A 20,452-nucleotide genomic window follows, 5' to 3' on the forward strand; every position below is an offset into this window, starting at 1 on the left:
GGTTGGTGGCCCTGCGAGGGGGTCCAGTCAGGCTAATGGCTTAGTATGCATGATGTTTGTTTATTTCCTATGATATGGTTATGATTTGTATGACGTTGGTATTTTGGGGGAACTCACTAAACTTTGGTCTTACAGTTTTCGATTTTTTTTTCTAGGTATTTTGGATGATTGCGGAAAGACGAATGCATGATCATGCACCTACTCGCATTTTTATAATCTTGTTTCTGGGATACTCTGATATGAAACTATTTTGAAAACAATTTGTATTAAATAATGATTTTTGAATGTTTGAAAAAGTTTAAATTTAACAAACATCTGCAAGTTTTGGAAAAACATGTGTCGTTTCTATTGGATAAAGAGGACGTAAAGACTTTTTCTGGTTTGTGGTTCTTTCAAAAAACAAAAACTCTACCAAAAAAAAAAAAATACGAAGAGCTTTTAGTAAAAACTAAATCACCTAAAGCTTTGTTATTCAAACAAAGCTTTTGCCCAATGAAGACTTAATTTTTCCACAAGTAAAACTTTAAACCTCAGAAACTACTAAATTTTGCATGTCCAACATATCTATAGAGTTTAATAAAAATATTAAATCATAATTAATGTATATAAAATATTTCATAATCAGAAGAAGGAGAAGGGAAGTTTTGGACCAACACTAAATTTACTATTCATGTAATTAAACAGGAAAAATAAATTAGATTAGAAACGGTAGCAAACGAAAATATTTTATCAACAATTTAAAATAAAACATGTATATTGAATTCGTCGTAATATTAGAGTTGATACGCATTTGAAGTTTTTAACAATAATTTAATCCATAATTGAGTAACTAAAACAGACCTTTAAGAAATAGTTTAGGGAAATGTACAAAACTGAAGAAAAAAAAAATGTAAATCGTAGTTGACTAATAGTAAGGATAACTAAAACATATCGTTTATAAAAGTGTTTGATTGATAATGAAATAATAGAGGTACCGTTGAATTGACTTTAAAATAATCTGTTAAATAAAATACTGTTTTTTTTGATTGACTTAATCTTTTTTTTTAGTTTTCATTTTTATTTTTCTGGGATAAAATAACACAATTATTAAAATACGTATACGAATACGCATAGTTCGGTGCCTATATATACTAACCAGAGCAAAGACTTCTCTCTCTATCTCTTTCACTCGACGACTTCACGACGCAATTAATCGATTCTTTGAATCTGTCACAGATTTTCAATCTAAAAAGACAACACTCAAATCTCCAATTTTTTGGTACGTATTTCTATTTGATTCCAATTCATAGCAATTCAAATTAATCGGCATGTTATATCTGACATTGAAAATGAAGTATATCTATTGCTGCATATATATGGTTAATTCTCATATTTAATTTGGATGTTAAACTGTCTCGATCACTTTGTTAATTCAGTTTACTGCTTAATAGATTGTTTTCTATCATCTACACATTGACAGAATAATAAATCTATGACTGAAATTTTGTAATCATATAAACTTAGTTACAATATCCTTTGCTAGAAATTCTAAACCTATGCTATCTTTATCTCTATTTCAGACACCGATAACTTTATAATCATGGAAGGGTACCTCCACGAATCCATGTCTCATGCGAAGTGGAAATCATTATCTGAAACTGTTGATGAATCTAACAACGTAGTTTCAGATAATTTCGATTGTAATATTTGTCTAGACACAGTCCAAGATCCGGTGGTCACACTTTGTGGACATCTCTATTGTTGGCCATGTGTTTACAAATGGATTAATCTTTCACACAAAGTAAATACTCTATGCCCTGTATGCAAAACCAAAATATCTGAAAACACTTTAATTTCATTATACATCCCTACCTTAACCGTAAAACCAAATTCTCAAGAAAAAATAGTCTCAATCCCACGTAGGCCATGTAGGGTCCACACTATGCCACATCAACAACATAGTTTACGTGACATTCGACAAGAAGTACCGAATGTAATTTTACGGGCAAGCCCGATATCTGGGATGTTTGGTGAAATGGTGTGCAAGGGGCTTTTTGGAAATTCGGAAGATTTGTTGTCTGGTTATGGAGATTCGTATAGTTTAGCAGGGATGAGTACGCAAAGGGCGAGAAGACAAGCAATTCGAGATGAGAGGTCTCTTGGACGAATTTGTTTTTTCTTGTTATGTTGTGTAATGTTGTGTCTCGTTTTATTTTGAATATCCGATTCCATGATATATTGTACCTAAAAACTAAAAAGATAGAAATTTTGATATGTATCCATAGATGGAATACGACATATATATATAGGATTCAAATTTATAGACCATTTACACATTTGCGACCATCTTTCTTTGTTGCCATCATGGGGCATTGAGGGAGGGCAAAGTAGGCAATCTGCAGATAGGCAAATTTTTTCAATTATATATTTTATTTTTAATAAAAAATTATAATAAAGATAATGACCCATTTTTTTCTTATTCGTCATAAGTATTTGAGAATATTTAATTTTTCAGAAACTACCTTGGTTGCCGGTACCCAAAATTTGAGACAAAATTATGGCTTATCATGGTGAACTTTAAAAGTAAAAATCTTCAAGGATAATGTGTACTGATTATTTGAATTGGAGGTGTTGTTATGTTCGTTGTTTCAAAAAAAAGAATATCTTTCTTGTTTTATATCATCTAATTTTTGGTTTTACAAATCATACAATTATCAACAGAGTATTTTATACTATCATTTTGCATTCATGACGCCTAAAAAATAATCAAATGATGTTGAAAAGTGTGATGCATAACCCGAAAGGGACTTTGGTTTGGCTTGAATTTTTACATAACCCAGAAAGCCTCGGGCGGTTGGGCCCCAGTGGGTTGCACTTTAAAATTTTTAAAAGAGTTTTGAGCATTCATAAAGTCGGATTTCACTTATTCTATTAGACACTTTGGGGTAACTAGAAGCATTATCTCTTTTATTACTAAAAGTATACTAGAGACCCTTCCATCTTGAATGATTACCGGCACATTAGCCTAATTGGTTGTTTTATTAAGGCGATCTCAAAACATTTGTCCAAAATACTTAAAAAAAAAAAAGAAAGAAAGAAACTAATCTCTTGGGTCGTTGATGTTGAGCAATCCGCTTATGTGGAAGGAGGAAAAAAAATCATTTGTTATACATGTTGAAGAAATCATGTTGGATTGTGTTGACCTACAAATGCATATATGTTCACAATTTCTTTAAAATTCATGTATAATTAGCGATCAATCAAATGTAATTACAAAAACCTTTTAATTATTGGTGATGAAAAAACAAAGTGAGGTGTTTGACAATAAGATGATAAGACAATGCGGTGGCTGTTTAGAATAAAGAAAGCAAATGCCTGCGAGTCGTGGGTGTGTTGACTTCACGTAGTTTGCATAATTCTAATCTTTCTGTTCGTATTTAAGGCAAGTGCTGTTTTTTTATTAATTTGATTGCCATATGGTGGTTTAAAATTTAATCAAACTATCACAATAAAGTAATATGTATTATATATTCTTATGTTTATTTTCAACACTTCTTGACTTACTTTTTCCAAAATATTGCATTTTACAACATCTTCAAAACTTGAGGTTTGACAACTGACAACTAATAAGGTTATTCTTTATACATATCATACCCCCAAGGGAAGTTGCATGATGAAGCTTTGGGCACTATTGGGAACACAATGTTGGCCCTTGGTGGGCCCCACCAGACATGCAGTGGTCAGTGACGACTAAACCAATTTAGAAGCTCTAAGTAAATAAAAAAAAATGGGCCCTTCAAGTAAGCAAATAGTTTCGAACTTGAAGCTTTTAGATTCATAAACCAGTTCTTTTACCATCAAACCAAGCTTCAACTTATCTTTGTATCCCAAGAAATACGTATATATACATATATAACACAATAAGTTTTAAAATTTAGGGCCCTAAACTCTTGCTTAGTTTTGCAAAAGGTAGAGTCGGCCCTGACAGTGGCCTATTTAGGATGAATGTTAATGGGGTCCTTATATATATATATATATATATATATATATATATATATATATATATATATATATATATATATATATATATATATATATAACATATAAAAGTATAAAATTTTCAAATTTTATGTAATTTTGAGGGATTCTTTTCAACAATTTTTTTATCAAATAGTGTTTTATGCAATAATGGAGGCCAAGAAATGTGCTCTATCTAAAAATAGATTTTTAAAGGCATATTTTGCAATATATATGGTATGGGACCCACTTTCAAGTGGGGTCCATCCACAACACTTTTTATTAACCGCCTCTGCCAGTATCATCTTGGACTCGTCCCATTCTCTCCTATCTCACTTCATTCTCGTTCTTTTTCTTGTACAATGTAATTTAATAGCTTCTACAATGCTTTTGATAAGTGAAAGAAGTGAATAATATGGATTAAATTAAATGAAAGATGAATGTAGAAGTGACATAGCTTTTAGGTGGTAGATAACTTCTTTTAACAGCTTCATAATATTAAAGTTAGCCAATATATAGCAAAAAAATGTCAATTACACATAAATATTCATGATGAGGTTTTGTAACTGGTCGTTCTGAGTAACATTATTTTTCTTATTTCTATTCCGAAACCATTCAAAGGAATGAAGCATTATTCTATGGGTTATTGTCACTATGGCCCAACTATCTTTCGTATATTGGTTTAAATGATCCTTCGTGACTATTTTTTGCTTTTAAAGGGCTTATACTTGTCATTTTATGGTTTAAAAAGGATCACATTTCTAGATTTGAAAGGTGCAACCGGTCACACCCATCTGACTAAGACGTTTTCTTATTCCACCTCAATGCCAAGTAGATTAAATATGCCAGGTCATTGCCACGTGTTATGTCACCAAATGAAACTTATATCCGTTTAAACCCTCTCAACTGTCTCTTTCATTTATTCTGCTACCATTTGCATTCGTATACTTTTTTCAGACCGTGATTGACACAAATCCGTTTCTTAAACTCTTCCTCCCTGAAATCAGCCAACATAATCAATCCTATGGATGTCTACATGAAGATAGATCTCCATTTTGCCGGAATTTTTTCGAGGTACCCTGCTATTTGTTACTTAGATGGTGCAGAACAAAGGTTCGATGATGTCGATTTTGCTGGAATGGAGAAGAACGAGTTTGTGGGGTTCATTCAAAGATTCGCTAATGAGGTATGCATCAATGTTTACTTTTGCATGCCCGATGTGGTGTTCCCTGATGGATTGAGGTTAATAGCTACTGATATAGACTATATGGACTTCATCGAAGTAGGATATGCTTCTGGTAGTGTTATTAATGTATACATGGACCATCTTGGTGTTAATGTACATCAACGGATCCTTGAGGAGCAAGGCGAAATATACAGTTCATTAGATGAAGTGTCTGATAGAATTGAAGTTGGTGAAGAAGTGCAAGGTGGTATGGATATGGATGATGGAATTGAAATTGAGGATCTGTTGGGTCATAGTTGGCAAGCTGCTACGGAGGATTTGCAAGGCACTAGGGAAGAGTTTCAAGATGGGGAAGGTGATGACATTGACATTGAAGTTGAGAATGATCAAGCTGATATGGAGGATCTGCAAGGTAGTACGGAGGATTGGAAAGGTAAGGAAGATGATGACATTGACTTGGAAGCTGACAATGAACCTGATGAATGTATTCCTATGAATAAGACAAAAGATGATGAGTTTTTGAGCAAACTGTGCCCAAATGACCAAGTTACCCCTAACAGTCCTCCTCATGAAGAGCTATATGAGCATGTAGTCGATGATGAAGTAATATCAAATGAGCAAGCTATTTATAATGACAATGTTCATTGGAAAAAATAGAAGCATGTATTAGGTATGAGATCTGTGAATCCTTAACAACTGAAACACATGTTGTGTAACTATGCTGTTGCAAATGGTTATTAGTTATGCTACAAGACAATGATAGCAGTAGACTTTTAGTGAAATGTTGTTCCGGTGCTTGCAAGTTTAGATTGTGGGCATCTTGGATGAGTGAGGAAAAATCTTTCCAAATTAAGAGTCTCATAAATGAGCATAACTACGCAATAAACTTCAAATTAGGTTCAATTGTCAATTATGCTTGGATAGGTACCCATTACACCACCCAATTCTTACAGAAACAAAAAGTTAGTGTTAGGCTCCTTAGGGATGAGGTTAAAGAGAAATTTGGGATAGATGTAAGTATGGGACAGTGTAGAAGAGCTAAGAAGTATGCAAATGAGTTGATTAAGGGAACATTAGTGGATCACTATGCAAAGCTATGGTCATATGGTGAGGAGATAAGAAGATCAAATCCTGGATCAATAGTCAAAATGGATGTCAATGCTATGCTAGATGGTAAGACTTATTTTTGCAAGTTTTACATTTGTTTTGATGCCATAAAGCAAGGGTGGAGAGGGAGCTGCAGAAGAATTATAAATTTGGATGGGTGTTTCTTAAAGGTTTATGTTCAGGAGAGCTAATTGTTGTTGTAGGAAGGGATACTAATAATCACAAATTCCTAATTGCATGGGCAGTTGTATGTGTAGAAAAAAAAAAGCAAATTGGAAATGGTTCTTGGAAAATCTAAAAGATGACATTCATCTAGAGGATAGTTTTAGCATATCATTGATGTCAGATCAACACAAGGTATGTCATATACTTACAACTTTTATATATTTCACAATTAAGTTACATGATGTTTAAAATATGACTATTATTATGTAGGGGTTGTTAGAGGCTGTTAAGGAAGTGCTTCCTATTGCTGAACATAGACAATGTGCAAGGCATATTGTAGCCAACTTTAGGAAAAGATTTAGTGGTGTACACTATAAGAACATGTTTTGGAAGGCAAGTAAATCATCCACTGAGCCTTTATTCAATGCTGTCGTGAAGGAGATTCAAATACTTAATCCTGCAGCCTATGATTACCTTATGGAAACAAACCCAAAATCTTGGAGTAGAGCATTCATTCAAGAAGGAAAGATGTGTGATGCAGTGGAAAATGGATTGTCTGAGAGCTTTAACAGTGTCATCAGGGATGCAAGGAAAAAGCCAATCATCACCATGTTAGAGGAGATTAGACTATATGTTATGGAGAGGCTATACAATTTGAAGATGAAAGGTTGTTCATGGCCTGATTACAAACCCTGCCCATCAATATCAGTCCTACTAAATAAATTGAAAAGAGATCAAAGGTACTTTCTAGTCTTTACACTTTTAATATAAGTGACATACTAACTAATAAGGTGGGTTTAATAGGTATTGGCAGGTTTTACGAAGTGGTCTTAACCAATTTAAAACTAGAAACCTGGCAAAATCATATGTTGTTGACCTTGACAAGAAGACTTGTACTTGTAGAGTATGGAAACTTAATGGGTATGGTTGTGTGCACTCAGTAGCTACTATATCATATTTGAATAGAGATGTAGCCACTTATGTTGATCCAATGTTGTATCATGCCTTCTACAAGAACAATTACAAATACCAAATACATGGGATGAATGGCAGCAACATGTGGCTAGTTACTGAGTTCATACCACCCTTACCACCATTGAAAAGAAGAATGCTAGGTAGACCAAAGGTAAATAGAAGAAGAGATGCATAAGGCAGGGAAAATAATCTTGTGTAGGGTGTGTAGAAAATCAGGTCATAACAAGGTTACTTGTCCCAAAGTTGAAAGGCCACATGTAGAAAGGTCAAGGGTGCAAAGGAGCATGAAACTAAAGGTCAAGAAAAGGAAAACATTTGACAAGGGTAAAGATGGTGAAGGAAGTAGTGGACCAACTAGAGGTGGTGAAGGAAGGAGTGGACCAACTACAGGTTATGAAGGAAGGAGTGGACCAAAAATTGGTGGTAAAAGGAAAAAAATGAGAGGATCATAAAAAAGAAACTTGCAAAGAAGTTTAAGACCAAGGATGGGAAAGGTGAAACTAGTGCAAACCCGGTAGACCTTAATGAGTAGGTATAATTTGATGGTTTCCTATGGGTATGTTTGACAATGGTTTTATGTTGTACTTGTTTGTTTGGTTTGACATTTACTTGTTTGTGTGAAGTTAGTATGTTTACATTGACAATGGTTTGTAATATTATCATGCTTTGGTTTTTTAAGACTTTCGGATTCCTGTTACTTTTCACCTAGCATGCAGTTAATTCCCATTATTTTCATGTGATATTTGTGTGCTTAATGGACAAAAATGTGGTCCTTGTAAGTACGGGTATTGGCACAAGACATTATATGTAATGACATTAAGCAACCCAAGAACATTAACAATTGCTTTCATTTGACTAGATTAAGGGTAATGACACAACAATATATCAATGAACCATCACATAACTACATAGTGTTCTTAATTCACCAATCCAAGTACATAACTTATAAATGATTAAAGTACATTTGATTACAACTTATAAATGATTAAACCCAAAAAAAACACCCAAATACAAAGTAAAAGCAGCTTCAACTTCAACACCTCTGCATGCAGGTTTTTCTTCGACCTCAGGAGTACACTTCAAATTATGTCTTCATTGTTGCTTTTTATTTTATCCACCCAAGAAATGAAACCTGATCGTGGTCCCTAAAACAGAAATTAAGGTAACATTAAAAAACCGATCATCAAACTAGGGTTCTAAACATATGAATACAATTACCTGGTTTGGACATGCATAAAATGGTCTTCCAGGGTTATTGACAGTCTTCGATATGCGAAGTATTGTTGGACTTCCACACCCACACACAATCTTCATGTGCGAATTTTTGAATCTCACTCCATGGTTCCTTTGAAAAAGAGAAAACAAAATGAAGGATCACAGTTGCTTTGAAAAAAAGAAAACAAAATGGTCTTCCAGGGTTATTTACAGCCGTTAGAAGCATCAAATGACAAAAATACCCTCACTGTGCAACGAACGTGGGGTACAACAACCCAACATATGTTATCATTCTTGTTCTTGCATGATCTTACAACCAAACTAAAAATGATCAAATGTACTTGATACAAAACGCCTGAGAACTACTCAGGTCCTTTTCCATTAAAAAACTTAACATACGAACAATATGCCTGTCATTAACACAAGTCTTTTAGCATGATCGTTATATATGAAACACAAAAAAAAAAAAAAAAAAAAAAAACTAAGAACAGAAAATCCATAACTATCCTAGCTTCATAATGTACCCAAAGCATCTTATCCAAGCTTCATAAGGACTTTAACCCCAACCATCATCATCCCAAGCATTACCACCATGAAGCCGCCCATCACCAGAGCAATCGCTTTTAAATTCCCCTCACGATCTTCCAACTTGTGATGCAGACTGATGTGATCAACACGGCACACAATGAAATCTTTACCCACTTGATCTTTGAGCGTCTACATCTCGATCTGGTTGGCAGTAATCTTGTCTCCACAGTCGCAAAAAATCGAATGCAGGTCGCTGAGGTTAACAAACTCTTCAGAATTTATCGAGTCAGGTGAGGGAGGTGGTGGAGCCGACATTGATAGATTTTAGGGTGTTGGTTGGAATCATGTTTGGCTTATTAGGATAAAAAGGCATCGATTTCTACTACATTAAGCACCAATGATTTGTGAAGAAGACTTTATGCCCCCACCACCGACACTTCCTTGTCCTCTACGGGTTGTTGGATGGTTGGTAGACATAATGGCTAATTAATGAAGGTTTGTTGGACGCTTAGGTGGAGGATGAGTACACGAGTCCAGATCAACGCTAAGTAAGCTGCTTAGTTGGCAAGTCAAAAAGTTATTTTACCTTCGATGGTGGGTTAAAGTCCCATATTAACCGGTCATTTACAAGTATAAGCCCTTTAAAAGCAAAAAATAGTCACGAGGGACCATTTAAACAAATATATGAAAGATATTTGGGCCAAAGTGACAATAACCCTTATTCTATCGACAACATAATTCTTGGGTAACTTTCGTGAGTCAAACACGAGAGTATCCTCATACGTCCACAACAACCATATAACGGTCATGATTCTAGTCTCCAAAATATTCCTTTTCTATCCTGCCATCACCACATTATCCAACCAATTAAACACGATAGTATTCTCAACAAACGGAAAGGGTAATTAAGCTACCAGAAAAAAATAACCAGACATGATTAACAACTTCACATTTCATGCATAAATTATCGAAACCTTCCATTATTTCTCCCCAAACCTAGCACATCGTCGAAGGGGTCGATTCCTCCAGCCTCCAAGTTTGTTTTCGTGTGACTTCTATTAAGCACAACCTGCAACAACAAACCACTTATTTATATCATAACACTTTTTTTGTTCTAGTGAGTTGTAAAAATTCCATTTCCCAATATAAGCCCTCGTACAAGTAACCATATAATCATTCGTGGGACTCAACTCCCATATCCAACTATATAAGTTCGAACTAGGAACAAAAGGCAGCCACCATTTCATCCAAAGCCACGAGTTGAATCAATTTCCCTTTCCCCTAACTAGTCTTCTCAGTTCCATTCCCAAGTTCTATTTTGCCAACGATCACTTATGAAACAATCTTTTTACAGTTCCAATTCATATAATCTTTGTACGAACATCATTTCCCCATCCATGGTTCAAGCCAAAAATGAATAGAGTTCCCATTTCCATTTCTCCTTCACAATGTGTTGGTACGAGTAATCTATTTTTCATTAAGACGATGCATAGATGCCACAATCGCTACACACACTCTTCCTATTCTCGATTTCTATTCCTCTAATCCCAAACACCCACACGACCTATGAATGTTTTTTATGACTTTTTCCCATAAAGAATTAGCTTCCATATGAAATCTACATCTCCATTTATATAAAAAGAGAATTATTAAAAGCCGAAGGGCTTGTAAGTTTAGAAGTGTAGGTTTGCAAGTGCAGGGCCTGCTTTAATCACAAGCAAACCAAGAACAGTGGAATAAAAGAACGATAACAAATTTGAGATTACTTGGTAAACAAAAACTTTGATTGCTGGAAAATCTTAATTCAAGTTAGCCAAAACGTAGTCCCTATTTATAAAACTTATGATTGAATCCTAAACAAACACAAAAACTTAATAATTTTTTTTTCCTAAAATACCCTTCCTTTAATATTTGATTAACCCAATAATCACCCCCTTAATCGAATTTGTCATACAAGCCACTCGTTCAAAACAACACCAATTCCTCTTCGATTAGGCCCGCCTCTTCTTTTTCCCATTTAGGACACTCGTTGCTATAGTGACCAAGCTCACCACATTTGTAACATTTAATGTGACTTTTATTCCGTTGGAAACGTTCACCATCTCAACTTTTCCCGGACCCCCGACCTCTTCCTCGGCCACGTCCAAAGCCTTCCCAATTTGAACCTCGATTGCCACAATGCTTAAAAACATGTGATTATTCTTCACTAGCCAACAACAACCCACCTTGAGTGTCCTCCACTTTCTCAGTTCCTTTTACACGCTCCTCGTACACCTTCAATCTACCAACCGCTTCATTGAATAACATTGAATCCAACTCAAAACATTGTTCTATTGAAACCACGATTTGAAGAAACGACTTAGACATCTAATCTAGTAACCTTTTTACCAAATCACCTTCTTCAAGTTCATATCCAAGACTCCTTGCTTTTGAAGCTAAACCGGATAATTTTTTCACAAAATCATCAACCGTTTCATCCTCCTTCATGCGTAAACTTTCAAGCTCCCTTTTTAAGGTTGCAAGTCGAGTCGTTCTCACCCGATCCACTACCAAATACCCTGTTCTTAGCCCATCCCACACTATCTTTGGTTCAGTGTAACTCGACATTTGCAACACCATATCTTCGGGTATCGCTTGAAACAAAAAGGCAAGAGCTTTTATTGACTTCTTTTGATCCGATGCTTCACCTAACGCCTTTGGTTCGATCGTCTCCCATATGCCATGTGCATCCATAATCAACTTGACTTTGACCGCCCACACCGGATAATTCATTTGAGTCAAAACCGGAACTTGATATGTCATCGAACCTTCTTTCATCGCCATTCTTCCTTTTTATAGCTTCAACCCTATTCCGATCAAACTTGTTTAAAGAGATCTATTCCACCGATCAAGAAAACAAGCAACCCGCTCTACCATCTTCTTGCACCTGCAAAACGAACCAAATCCAAAGCCACCTGCTTTGACAGATCTCTTCCGTTCGTTTATTCCGCACCTCCCCGATTAGTCTCTTTCATCCGAACAAGCCTCTGGTCAAAGGATGAAGCCTACACCCCTTACTCGAACCAACCCTCTTTAACCTTCGCTTTGATACGAAGTGTAAGTTTAGAAGTGTAGGTTTGCAAGTGTAGGGCCTGCTTTAATCACAAGCAAACCAAGAACAGTGGAATAAAAGAACGACAACAAATTTGAGATTACTTGGTAAACAAAAACTTTTATTGCTGGAAAATCTTAATTCAAGTTAGCCTAAACGTAGTCCCTATTTATACTAATTATGACTGAATCCTAAACAAACACAAAAACTTAATAATTTTTTTCCTAAAATACCCTTGCTTTAATATCCAATTAACCCAATAGGGCTCCCCACACCCAATCCATCATTCTCTTTCGTAATCAAAATTTGATCCATTTGAGACATGCTTATTCCTTTTACCCCAACCTTAGCTCAACGAAATAACCTTTGGACTAGAGCATCTTTCATGACAACATGAAAACGTTCCATAGATCATATACACAAACATGGAGAAAGAGGGTCACCTTGCCTAAGGCCTCCCTATAGTTGAAACTCATTGGTAGGGCTTTCATTAACAGTGATTAAGGAAAATGATGATGTAAGGCATCCACCGATCCAATTAATCCATCTACCTCCAAACCTCATAAATCTCATAAGTGTCAATAAGTATTCCGAACTTATCGAGACACACGTCTTTTCAAAATCGACTTTAAACACCATTAACTTAGGGGCTGTTTGTTTTTTCGTGAAGAGTTGCGCAACCACTTTTGTCTGCGCCGCGCAGACAACGCGCAGACATATGCCCTTGCAGAGTGTTTGTTTTTTTGGAAGTGCGCAGACCAAAAAACGTCTGCGCGAGGTCTTCCTGGCACAGACATGAGTCACTGTCTTCAAAGATCTTCAGACCTCATTTTAACAAAAAAAAAAAAAAAGACCACCGTTTTTTTTTCTTTCTCTTTTTGCTGAAAAATGCATTTTTAATCTTTATGACATGAAATTGAGTTTGAAAAATTAATTTATTTCAACAGCTGCAGACGTTAAAAACAAACAGTCTTCTTATTGCAGACTGCAGACATTCGGTCCACCTCTTTTGCCGCAGAGGCTTGCAGATATGATCCGCAGACTGCAGGCATTTTGGCTTCAAAAAAACAAACAACACCTTAATCTTCTTTTCCTTGTATCATTATATGATTTCACTAACCATGAGAGGCCAGTCTTAGATTTGTCAACCTTTAACAAATGTCGACTGCTACAAACTCACAAGATCGTCAATAATTTGAGCTAACCAGTTAGCTACGAGTTTTGCAACAATCGTGTATTGCATTCCTATAAGCTAATCCGTCTTTAATCTTTCACAAAATGGGATTACCTTTTTTCGGGATTAAATTAATAAATGAAGAGTTACATGCTACAAGAATATGATTATATTTGTAAAAAATCATTTACAAAAGCGCAAACACTATCTTTTTATGATATTCCGTAGGAAACCTAAACTCGTCCGATCCTAGTGTCCAATCACTACCACACGTGAGGTGGCACATAGTTAGTGTATATAAAATGTCTTGTAATCAGAAGAAAGAGAGCGAAAATTTTGGAACAAAGCCAAATTTACTATACATGTAAACAGAAAAGTAAACAGAGTTGAAAACTTAGCAAAAAAAGTATCATATTTTTTGCAACAATCTAAAATAAAACATCTGCTATAATAAATGAATGGTTTTTTTTTTTTTTTTCCACATGTTACACTCTCATTCAATTTGTTAAATATCATTTTATGAATATTTTGAATTAATTGTTTTTCCCCCATATCATTTTATGGTTTTTCTATTCTAATAAATTTCACATTATATTTTAATGTAATAATTACAATAAATATAGTAATAAATAAATATCAATTTCATTAATCAACTTACCTTTTAATTTCAAATTTTCCAAAATTAAAATTTATTAATTTCTTTTGTTTATCTATTAAAATTTAAAAGACTAAAAACATTTATGTTATAATAATTTATTATTTATTTTATTTTTTCTTATAAATTCAAAGTTTTCAAATATTTTGACATTTATATTTATTTATTTTTTAAATTAACTCATGTAATATATGTATCTCACAACTAATAATATATTAAAGTGTAAAAACAGTTTATCGTATTACATTTGATAGCAATATAACTAAAAACAATATTGTACTGTAAAGTCGTATATGACTAATAGCAATATAACTAAAATATATTGTTTTAAAAGTCTTTGACCAATAATAAAATAACTAAAACATATCGTTTATAAAAGTATTTGATTGATAATGAAATAATAGAGGTACCGTTGAATTGATTTTTAAATTATTTGATAAGTAAAATATGTTTGTTTTGGTTGACTAAATCTTTTTTTATTAGTTTTTATTTTATTTTTCTGGATTAAAATAACATAATTATTAAAATACGTATGCGCATAGGTGGTGCCTATATATACCACCAAAGCAACGTCTTCACTCCTCGATCTCTATCTCTTTCACTCGGCGACTTCACGAAGCGATTAATTCATTCGGTGAATCTCTCATAGATTTTCAATCTAAAAGACAACACTCAAATCTCCGGTTTTCGGTATGTATTTCTATTGGATTCCAATACATAGCAATTCAAATTAATTAGCATGTTATATCAGAGATTGAAAATGAAGTATATCTTTCACTGCTGCATATCTATCCATGTTTGATTCTCATATTTTGGATATCACTTCGTTAATTCAGTTTATATACTGGTTGAAAGATTGTTTTCTATCATCTATACATATGGCACTGAATTTATGACTGAATAACAATCAACGACTCACTTATTTACTTATAATTACTATTGATAGATTTTCATCTATGCATGTATGTATTTATGTCTCCTCAATTTATTGGAATTTCTGTAATCATACTGACTTAGTTGCAATATCCTTTACTAGAAATTGTAAACCTAAGCTATCTTTATCTCTATTTCAGACACCGCTAACTTTATAATCATGGCGGGGTATCTCCAAGAAACCATGTCTCATGCGAAGTGGAAATCATTATCTAAAACCGTTGATGAATCTAACAACATAGTTTCAGATAATTTCGATTGTAATATTTGTCTAGACACAGTCCAAGATCCAGTGGTCACACTTTGTGGACATCTGTATTGTTGGCCATGTATTTACAAATGGATTGATCTTTCACACAGCGTAAATCCACAATGCCCTGTTTGCAAAACCGAAATATCTGAAAAAACCCTAATTCCATTATACGTCCCTACCTCAAATGCAAAACCAAATTCTCAAGAAAAAATTGTCTCGATCCCACGTAGGCCATGTGTTGTCCACACCATGCCATCTCAACAACATACTTTACCTGACATTCGACAAGAAGTACCGAATATAATTTTACCGATATCTGGGATATTAGGTGAAATGGTGTACATGGGGATTTTTGGGAATTCGGAAGATTTGTTGTTCGGTAATGGAGATTCATATAGTTTTGCGGGGATGAGTACACAACGGGCGAGAAGGAAAGCGGTTCGAGATGAGAGGTCGCTTGGTCGGATTTGCTTTTTCTTGTTATGTTGTGTAATGGTGTGCCTCGTATTATTCTGAATATCTGATTCCATGATATATTGTATCTAAAAATATTAAATTTTGTTATGTGTCCATTGATGGAATACACCATATATAGGATTCAAACTTATAAACCATTTGCATATTTGTGACCATCTTTCTTTGTTGGCGGCGCCCAAAATTTGAGACAAAAGCATGCTTTATTATATTGAACTTTTTCAAAACAACAAAATCTTGAATAACACTTCTTATATGTAAAAAGGTTAAAAGGGTCTTCGGGCGCCATAAAAAAGTTAGGTATCCTAAAAAATTATGTTATAGCAGGTCAAACGTACGAAATATGACGAAAAAAACAAGTTAAGACTAATGTGTAATGATTATTCGAGATGGTGTTGTTATGTCTGTTGTTTAAAAAAACATTTTCTTTTATCTATATAAAATATGAGAGATTTACAAATGAGAAATATATCTTTCACCTTTCACTTATACACATCATTAAAGTTATCAACTTAGCATTTTATACAGTCACTTTACTTTCATAACATCTAGATACACTAAAAAAAATCCTAATGATATCATGACAAACATCAGGTTTATGACACGCGTAAGATTATGTCATAAAAACTATGTCATATATAATAAAATATCAATGATTTACGAGAGACAAAAGATGTCTGTCGTAAGTTTATGTTGTATTTTTAAATTGTTTTTTTTATCCGTTAATACTATAAGAAAGTGTTGAAATTAAAAGATGTATGATGTAATTTAATTATAAGATAAAGAAAGGTTTTTGAAAATTAAAATTCAATCTAAAGAAATCTAGCAAGAATTAAAGTTTCTAAGATAGTATAGAATAATTTTGGATTATATGGATAATTTTAAATATAGGATATATTTGATAAAGTTTGTTAGAAGCTATATAAAGCCGTTATTTGTTCAATACGTAAGGAAGAAAAGAAATCACTATACATTTTTTTTTGAAATGTAAATTTGAAATTGATAACTTTAAATATAGGGTTGCTGTTTTATATTTATGCGAAAAAGTAGTATGTTTTTTATAATAATAATGATAACAATAAAAAAAAACAATAAAGTGAATTTCTTAACGGTTTGTATAGTGATATTTCAACTTATTACTTATACTATATAAACATATTTTTTAACATCCAAAAAATATAATCCAAAATTTTCGTTTTAAATCATTAAAGAAAACTCATAATTCATAAACAACATAATAAATATCTCAAATCGTGTATGTTAAACATCATATCAAAATATTGTATCAAAATATCAGAGTCTAAAATATCTCAGACTGAAAACGGTGGTGTGTGCCATGCAGTCAACCCGAACTTTTTCCCTTGCTACCGGAAGTACCTAAAACCAAAACTGAAAACTGTAAGCAAGAATCTTAGTGAGGCCCCCCAAGCTACCACATACCATTAGGGCTGTCAAATTGGGTAGTTGTGTCGGGTTTTTGTCTGACACGAAACGACATGACAAGGTTTTCTACAACACAAACACGACACGACACGATGTTGTGCTTTTTTTCATTAACACGAAAACGAACAAATTAAAACACAACAACACGACACGACACGACAAATATAATATTACATAAATATTAGTGTATTTCATTCATACTTAAAATATATATAACACGACAAACACGACAACCACATGCTTAATCGTGTCAACTTTGTATCAATTTTTGAACACGACACGACACGACATCGTGTTTTTTAATCTTGACACGAACACGACACGCACATGATTTCAAATTTTGATTTCGTCTCGATTTCATCTCGATTTCGTGTGTTTTTATCGTGTCGTGTCATAAATTGACACCCCTACGTACCATACAAATAAACACATAATATCATATATTGGGCCTTGCCCACTGCATCGGGCCCCGCCCAGTATCAGACGAATTCGGAATCGGGCCCCGCCTAACATCGGACCGAAGTCTGGTATACACATAACATAATATGTAACATCCGGAATTCCAGGTATCATTTTATTTATTTAGTTTGTGTCAAGAAGAGGGACTCGACGAGTTAACGCCTATACTCGTCGAGTAGGATCGCGATTGCTGACTGGATTTAATGAATGGACTCGATGAGTCCGCGTTGTGGACAGAAACCCTAAATCCTCGGGCATGTGCCCTATTTAAGGGATCTTATGGCCCTTATTTGCAGCCACCTTCACCCTTGAGAGCACCAGAGAATCTGAGAGCATTGTGAGTGAGAAAAGAAGCCATTTTCTTCATTTCTTGTGTGATTTTGCAAGAAAGAAGCAAGGAGGGCAAGCTAGGCAGATTGAGGAGCTCAGGTCTACTACCATTTGATCAGAAGAGGCTGCTAGAGGTATAAATCTATGCTCATTCTCGTGTATATGGTGATCTACTTGAATCTAGGGTTTTCTTATGCCTTCTTTAGCTTGGATTCGAAGCATATGAGGTCCCAAGGTGGAATTCTTCTTAGATCTGGACCTTAAGAGGTCCAGAGAGTCCTATCTATCTTGCTTTATGCTATTCCTTTGGAGATATGAACCTAGGTTGCCATTTTAGAAGCTATTTCACCAAAAGAAGCCCTATGAGTGTTTCATGAGTGTAAAGGTTGGACCTTTACGTGATTATTGTGTATTGCAAAAGTCGGATCTATAGGTTAGAGAAGCAGATATGACCTTAGAAGGTTTTTTGAGTGTTGCCATGGAGGGAACTCGTCGAGTCCATAAGGGGACTCGACGAGTCGAGTCGGGTTGCCCCACGATTCGTGACCACTAGTAACATGTCGAGTGAAAGGTTAACTTGACGAGTCGAGTGAGAAATTATGAGGATTAAGAGGACACGCATGGACTCACCGAGTCACACGAGTGCACTCGATGAGTTTGGTCAAAGTTTGACCATTGACTAGGGTTGACTTCAGTTGACCTTAGGGTTTTGGTCAAGCTGGTTCAAGAGAGGTCAGGTAGGGGGTAGAATGGTCTTCTACCCATTCTTTAGAATGAGGACAAGAGAAATTATTGATTAGAGATGTTATTATGTTGATAAGAGGAGGCTAGGTCGGGTTATCGAGCACGAGAGGTTATCGACATCGTACGAGGTGAGTCTTCTCACTATACTTTACCTAGAGTGGTAATTATGTGTGACCGAAAGGTCTTATGTGCTATGATGAGTATATGATTCATGTTGTTATATGATATGTATGTGCTATGTTATGTTATGAGTATTATGATATGGACCGGAAGGTCAACTGTGTACGGGCCGGAAGGTTGATACGGACCGAAAGGTCAGAGAAGTAGGACCGAAAGGTCTACCAGGACTATGGGACAAAAGTTCCCTAAGACACATGGACCGGAAGGTCTTGTAGAGCTATATCCTTGTGTGGCGTATGTGCGTATGTGGTATTTTGGGAAACTTACTAAGCATTTATTCTTACCGTTTATGTGATATGTGTTTTAGGTACCAGCGAGGATCGCGGGAAGTCGTCGGCATGATCTTTACACATTGATGGATTTTTATGTACTTGAGATCTTGGGATTGTTTATTTGGTGGACATGTGTTACATTGGATTGTGATATTTCTTATGAATGAAATTATGTTTTAATAAAAAAAAATTGTTTTGGAAATTCACATTGTTACATAATAACATGCATATAACACATAAACATATAACATAAGCATATAAACGTTCCTCGGGCTTGCCCCAGCATCGAATCGAAGTCCAAAACACATAACACATACCATATAAACTAAAACTTCATCGGGCTTCCCTAACATCAGACCGAAGTCGGGAACAAATAAACAAAATACATGCAAGAATCACAAAGACATCAAGCATACGAACATTCCTCGGTCTTGCCCCGACATCGGACCGTAGTCCAGAACATATAAGCTACATCAGTATGTCCCCAACATCAGACCTAAGTTTGACATAAGCTAACATACATAAACAGGCTGACATTGGTGCCTTCGACCCGTTCCTACTAAAGGAAAATTCACCTCTCAAGCTGACTGTTGAAAACTTGTGTGAGGGAATCTCTGATGGCTGCTCCAACGACTCCCGACTATCATTATCAAAATAAATACTTAGTAAAAAACTGAGAATCCTTCTAAGGGTAAAATGACCATTTTACCCCCCCCCCCTCCTGATCTAATTTGGACCATGACCTAGGCCCAATTCATTCTAACCTTCCTAAACTCTCTAATGGCCCACTAATGGCCCAATTTTGCTAAATTAGGCCCAACTCCTCAAATAGGCCGTCCCCCAAGCCCAAACATTTCCTTGGTCCATTATCTGACTTCTGATGGCCCATTTTAGTCGAACCTCAGCTAAGCCTAAAGATTGGCCCAAACCGAGGCCCAATTGTCGCAAAGCCCAAAATATGAGAGTACGTTGAGCGTACTCCTCTGTACGCTACGCGTACATCTTGCATGGCTTGTACGTTGCGCGTACTGGCGTGTACGCCCAACGGACTACTCTGTTACGCCATTTTACTTCAAAACTGCTTAATCCCTTAAGACACTAAGTCCAAATTATAGTATCTGAGTCCAAAAATTCGTCCTAACCCATAAAGCCAATTATTTGATGGCTTGCAACCCACCAAGTAAGACCAAACTTGTAATATAGAAACTAACTTCCATGGATTGACTCCAAACTCATGTATGGACATATAAGGACCTTAAAGGTCGAGACTTT

General features: G+C 35.0%; 2 protein-coding genes and 1 long non-coding RNA gene across 3 annotated transcripts; all 3 read left to right on the forward strand.

Moving 5' to 3' along the window:
- Positions 1-1,167: 1,167 nt before the first annotated feature.
- Positions 1,168-2,440, forward strand: LOC145038653 (uncharacterized). Its single transcript, XR_013679484.1, has 2 exons — positions 1,168-1,258; positions 1,560-2,440. It is a non-coding gene; the product is annotated as an uncharacterized LOC145038653 (long non-coding RNA).
- Positions 2,441-6,201: 3,761 nt separating this feature from the next.
- LOC145039845 (uncharacterized) lies at positions 6,202-7,604 on the forward strand. Its single transcript, XM_078987849.1, has 5 exons — positions 6,202-6,355; positions 6,403-6,459; positions 6,591-6,646; positions 6,725-7,194; positions 7,259-7,604. The coding sequence occupies exons 1-5, from the start codon at positions 6,202-6,204 to the stop codon at positions 7,602-7,604; spliced, it is 1,083 nt and encodes a 360-aa protein (XP_078843975.1).
- A 7,083-nt stretch (positions 7,605-14,687) lies between these two features.
- On the forward strand, positions 14,688-15,812 carry LOC145038654 (E3 ubiquitin-protein ligase RMA1H1-like). The gene is made up of 2 exons (XM_078986941.1): positions 14,688-14,782; positions 15,166-15,812. Exon 2 carries the CDS (start codon positions 15,186-15,188, stop codon positions 15,792-15,794), a length of 609 nt encoding a protein of 202 aa, XP_078843067.1. The 5' UTR covers positions 14,688-14,782; positions 15,166-15,185; the 3' UTR covers positions 15,795-15,812.
- Positions 15,813-20,452: the final 4,640 nt, after the last annotated feature.

Source organism: Lactuca saligna, chromosome 4 (genome assembly GCF_052625555.1).
Source record: "Lactuca saligna cultivar CGN05327 chromosome 4, ASM5262555v1, whole genome shotgun sequence".
Lineage (NCBI taxonomy): Eukaryota > Viridiplantae > Streptophyta > Magnoliopsida > Asterales > Asteraceae > Lactuca > Lactuca saligna.

Coding starts and splice junctions, on each gene's coding strand:
- LOC145039845 (XM_078987849.1), top strand. CDS start 6,202: ATGGGACAGTGTAGAAGAGCTAAGAAGTATGCAAATGAGTTGATTAAG. Junction 6,647..6,724: donor TGATGTCAGATCAACACAAG/GTATGTCATATA, acceptor ATTATTATGTAG/GGGTTGTTAGAGGCTGTTAA. Junction 7,195..7,258: donor AAATTGAAAAGAGATCAAAG/GTACTTTCTAGT, acceptor TGGGTTTAATAG/GTATTGGCAGGTTTTACGAA.
- LOC145038654 (XM_078986941.1), top strand. CDS start 15,186: ATGGCGGGGTATCTCCAAGAAACCATGTCTCATGCGAAGTGGAAATCA.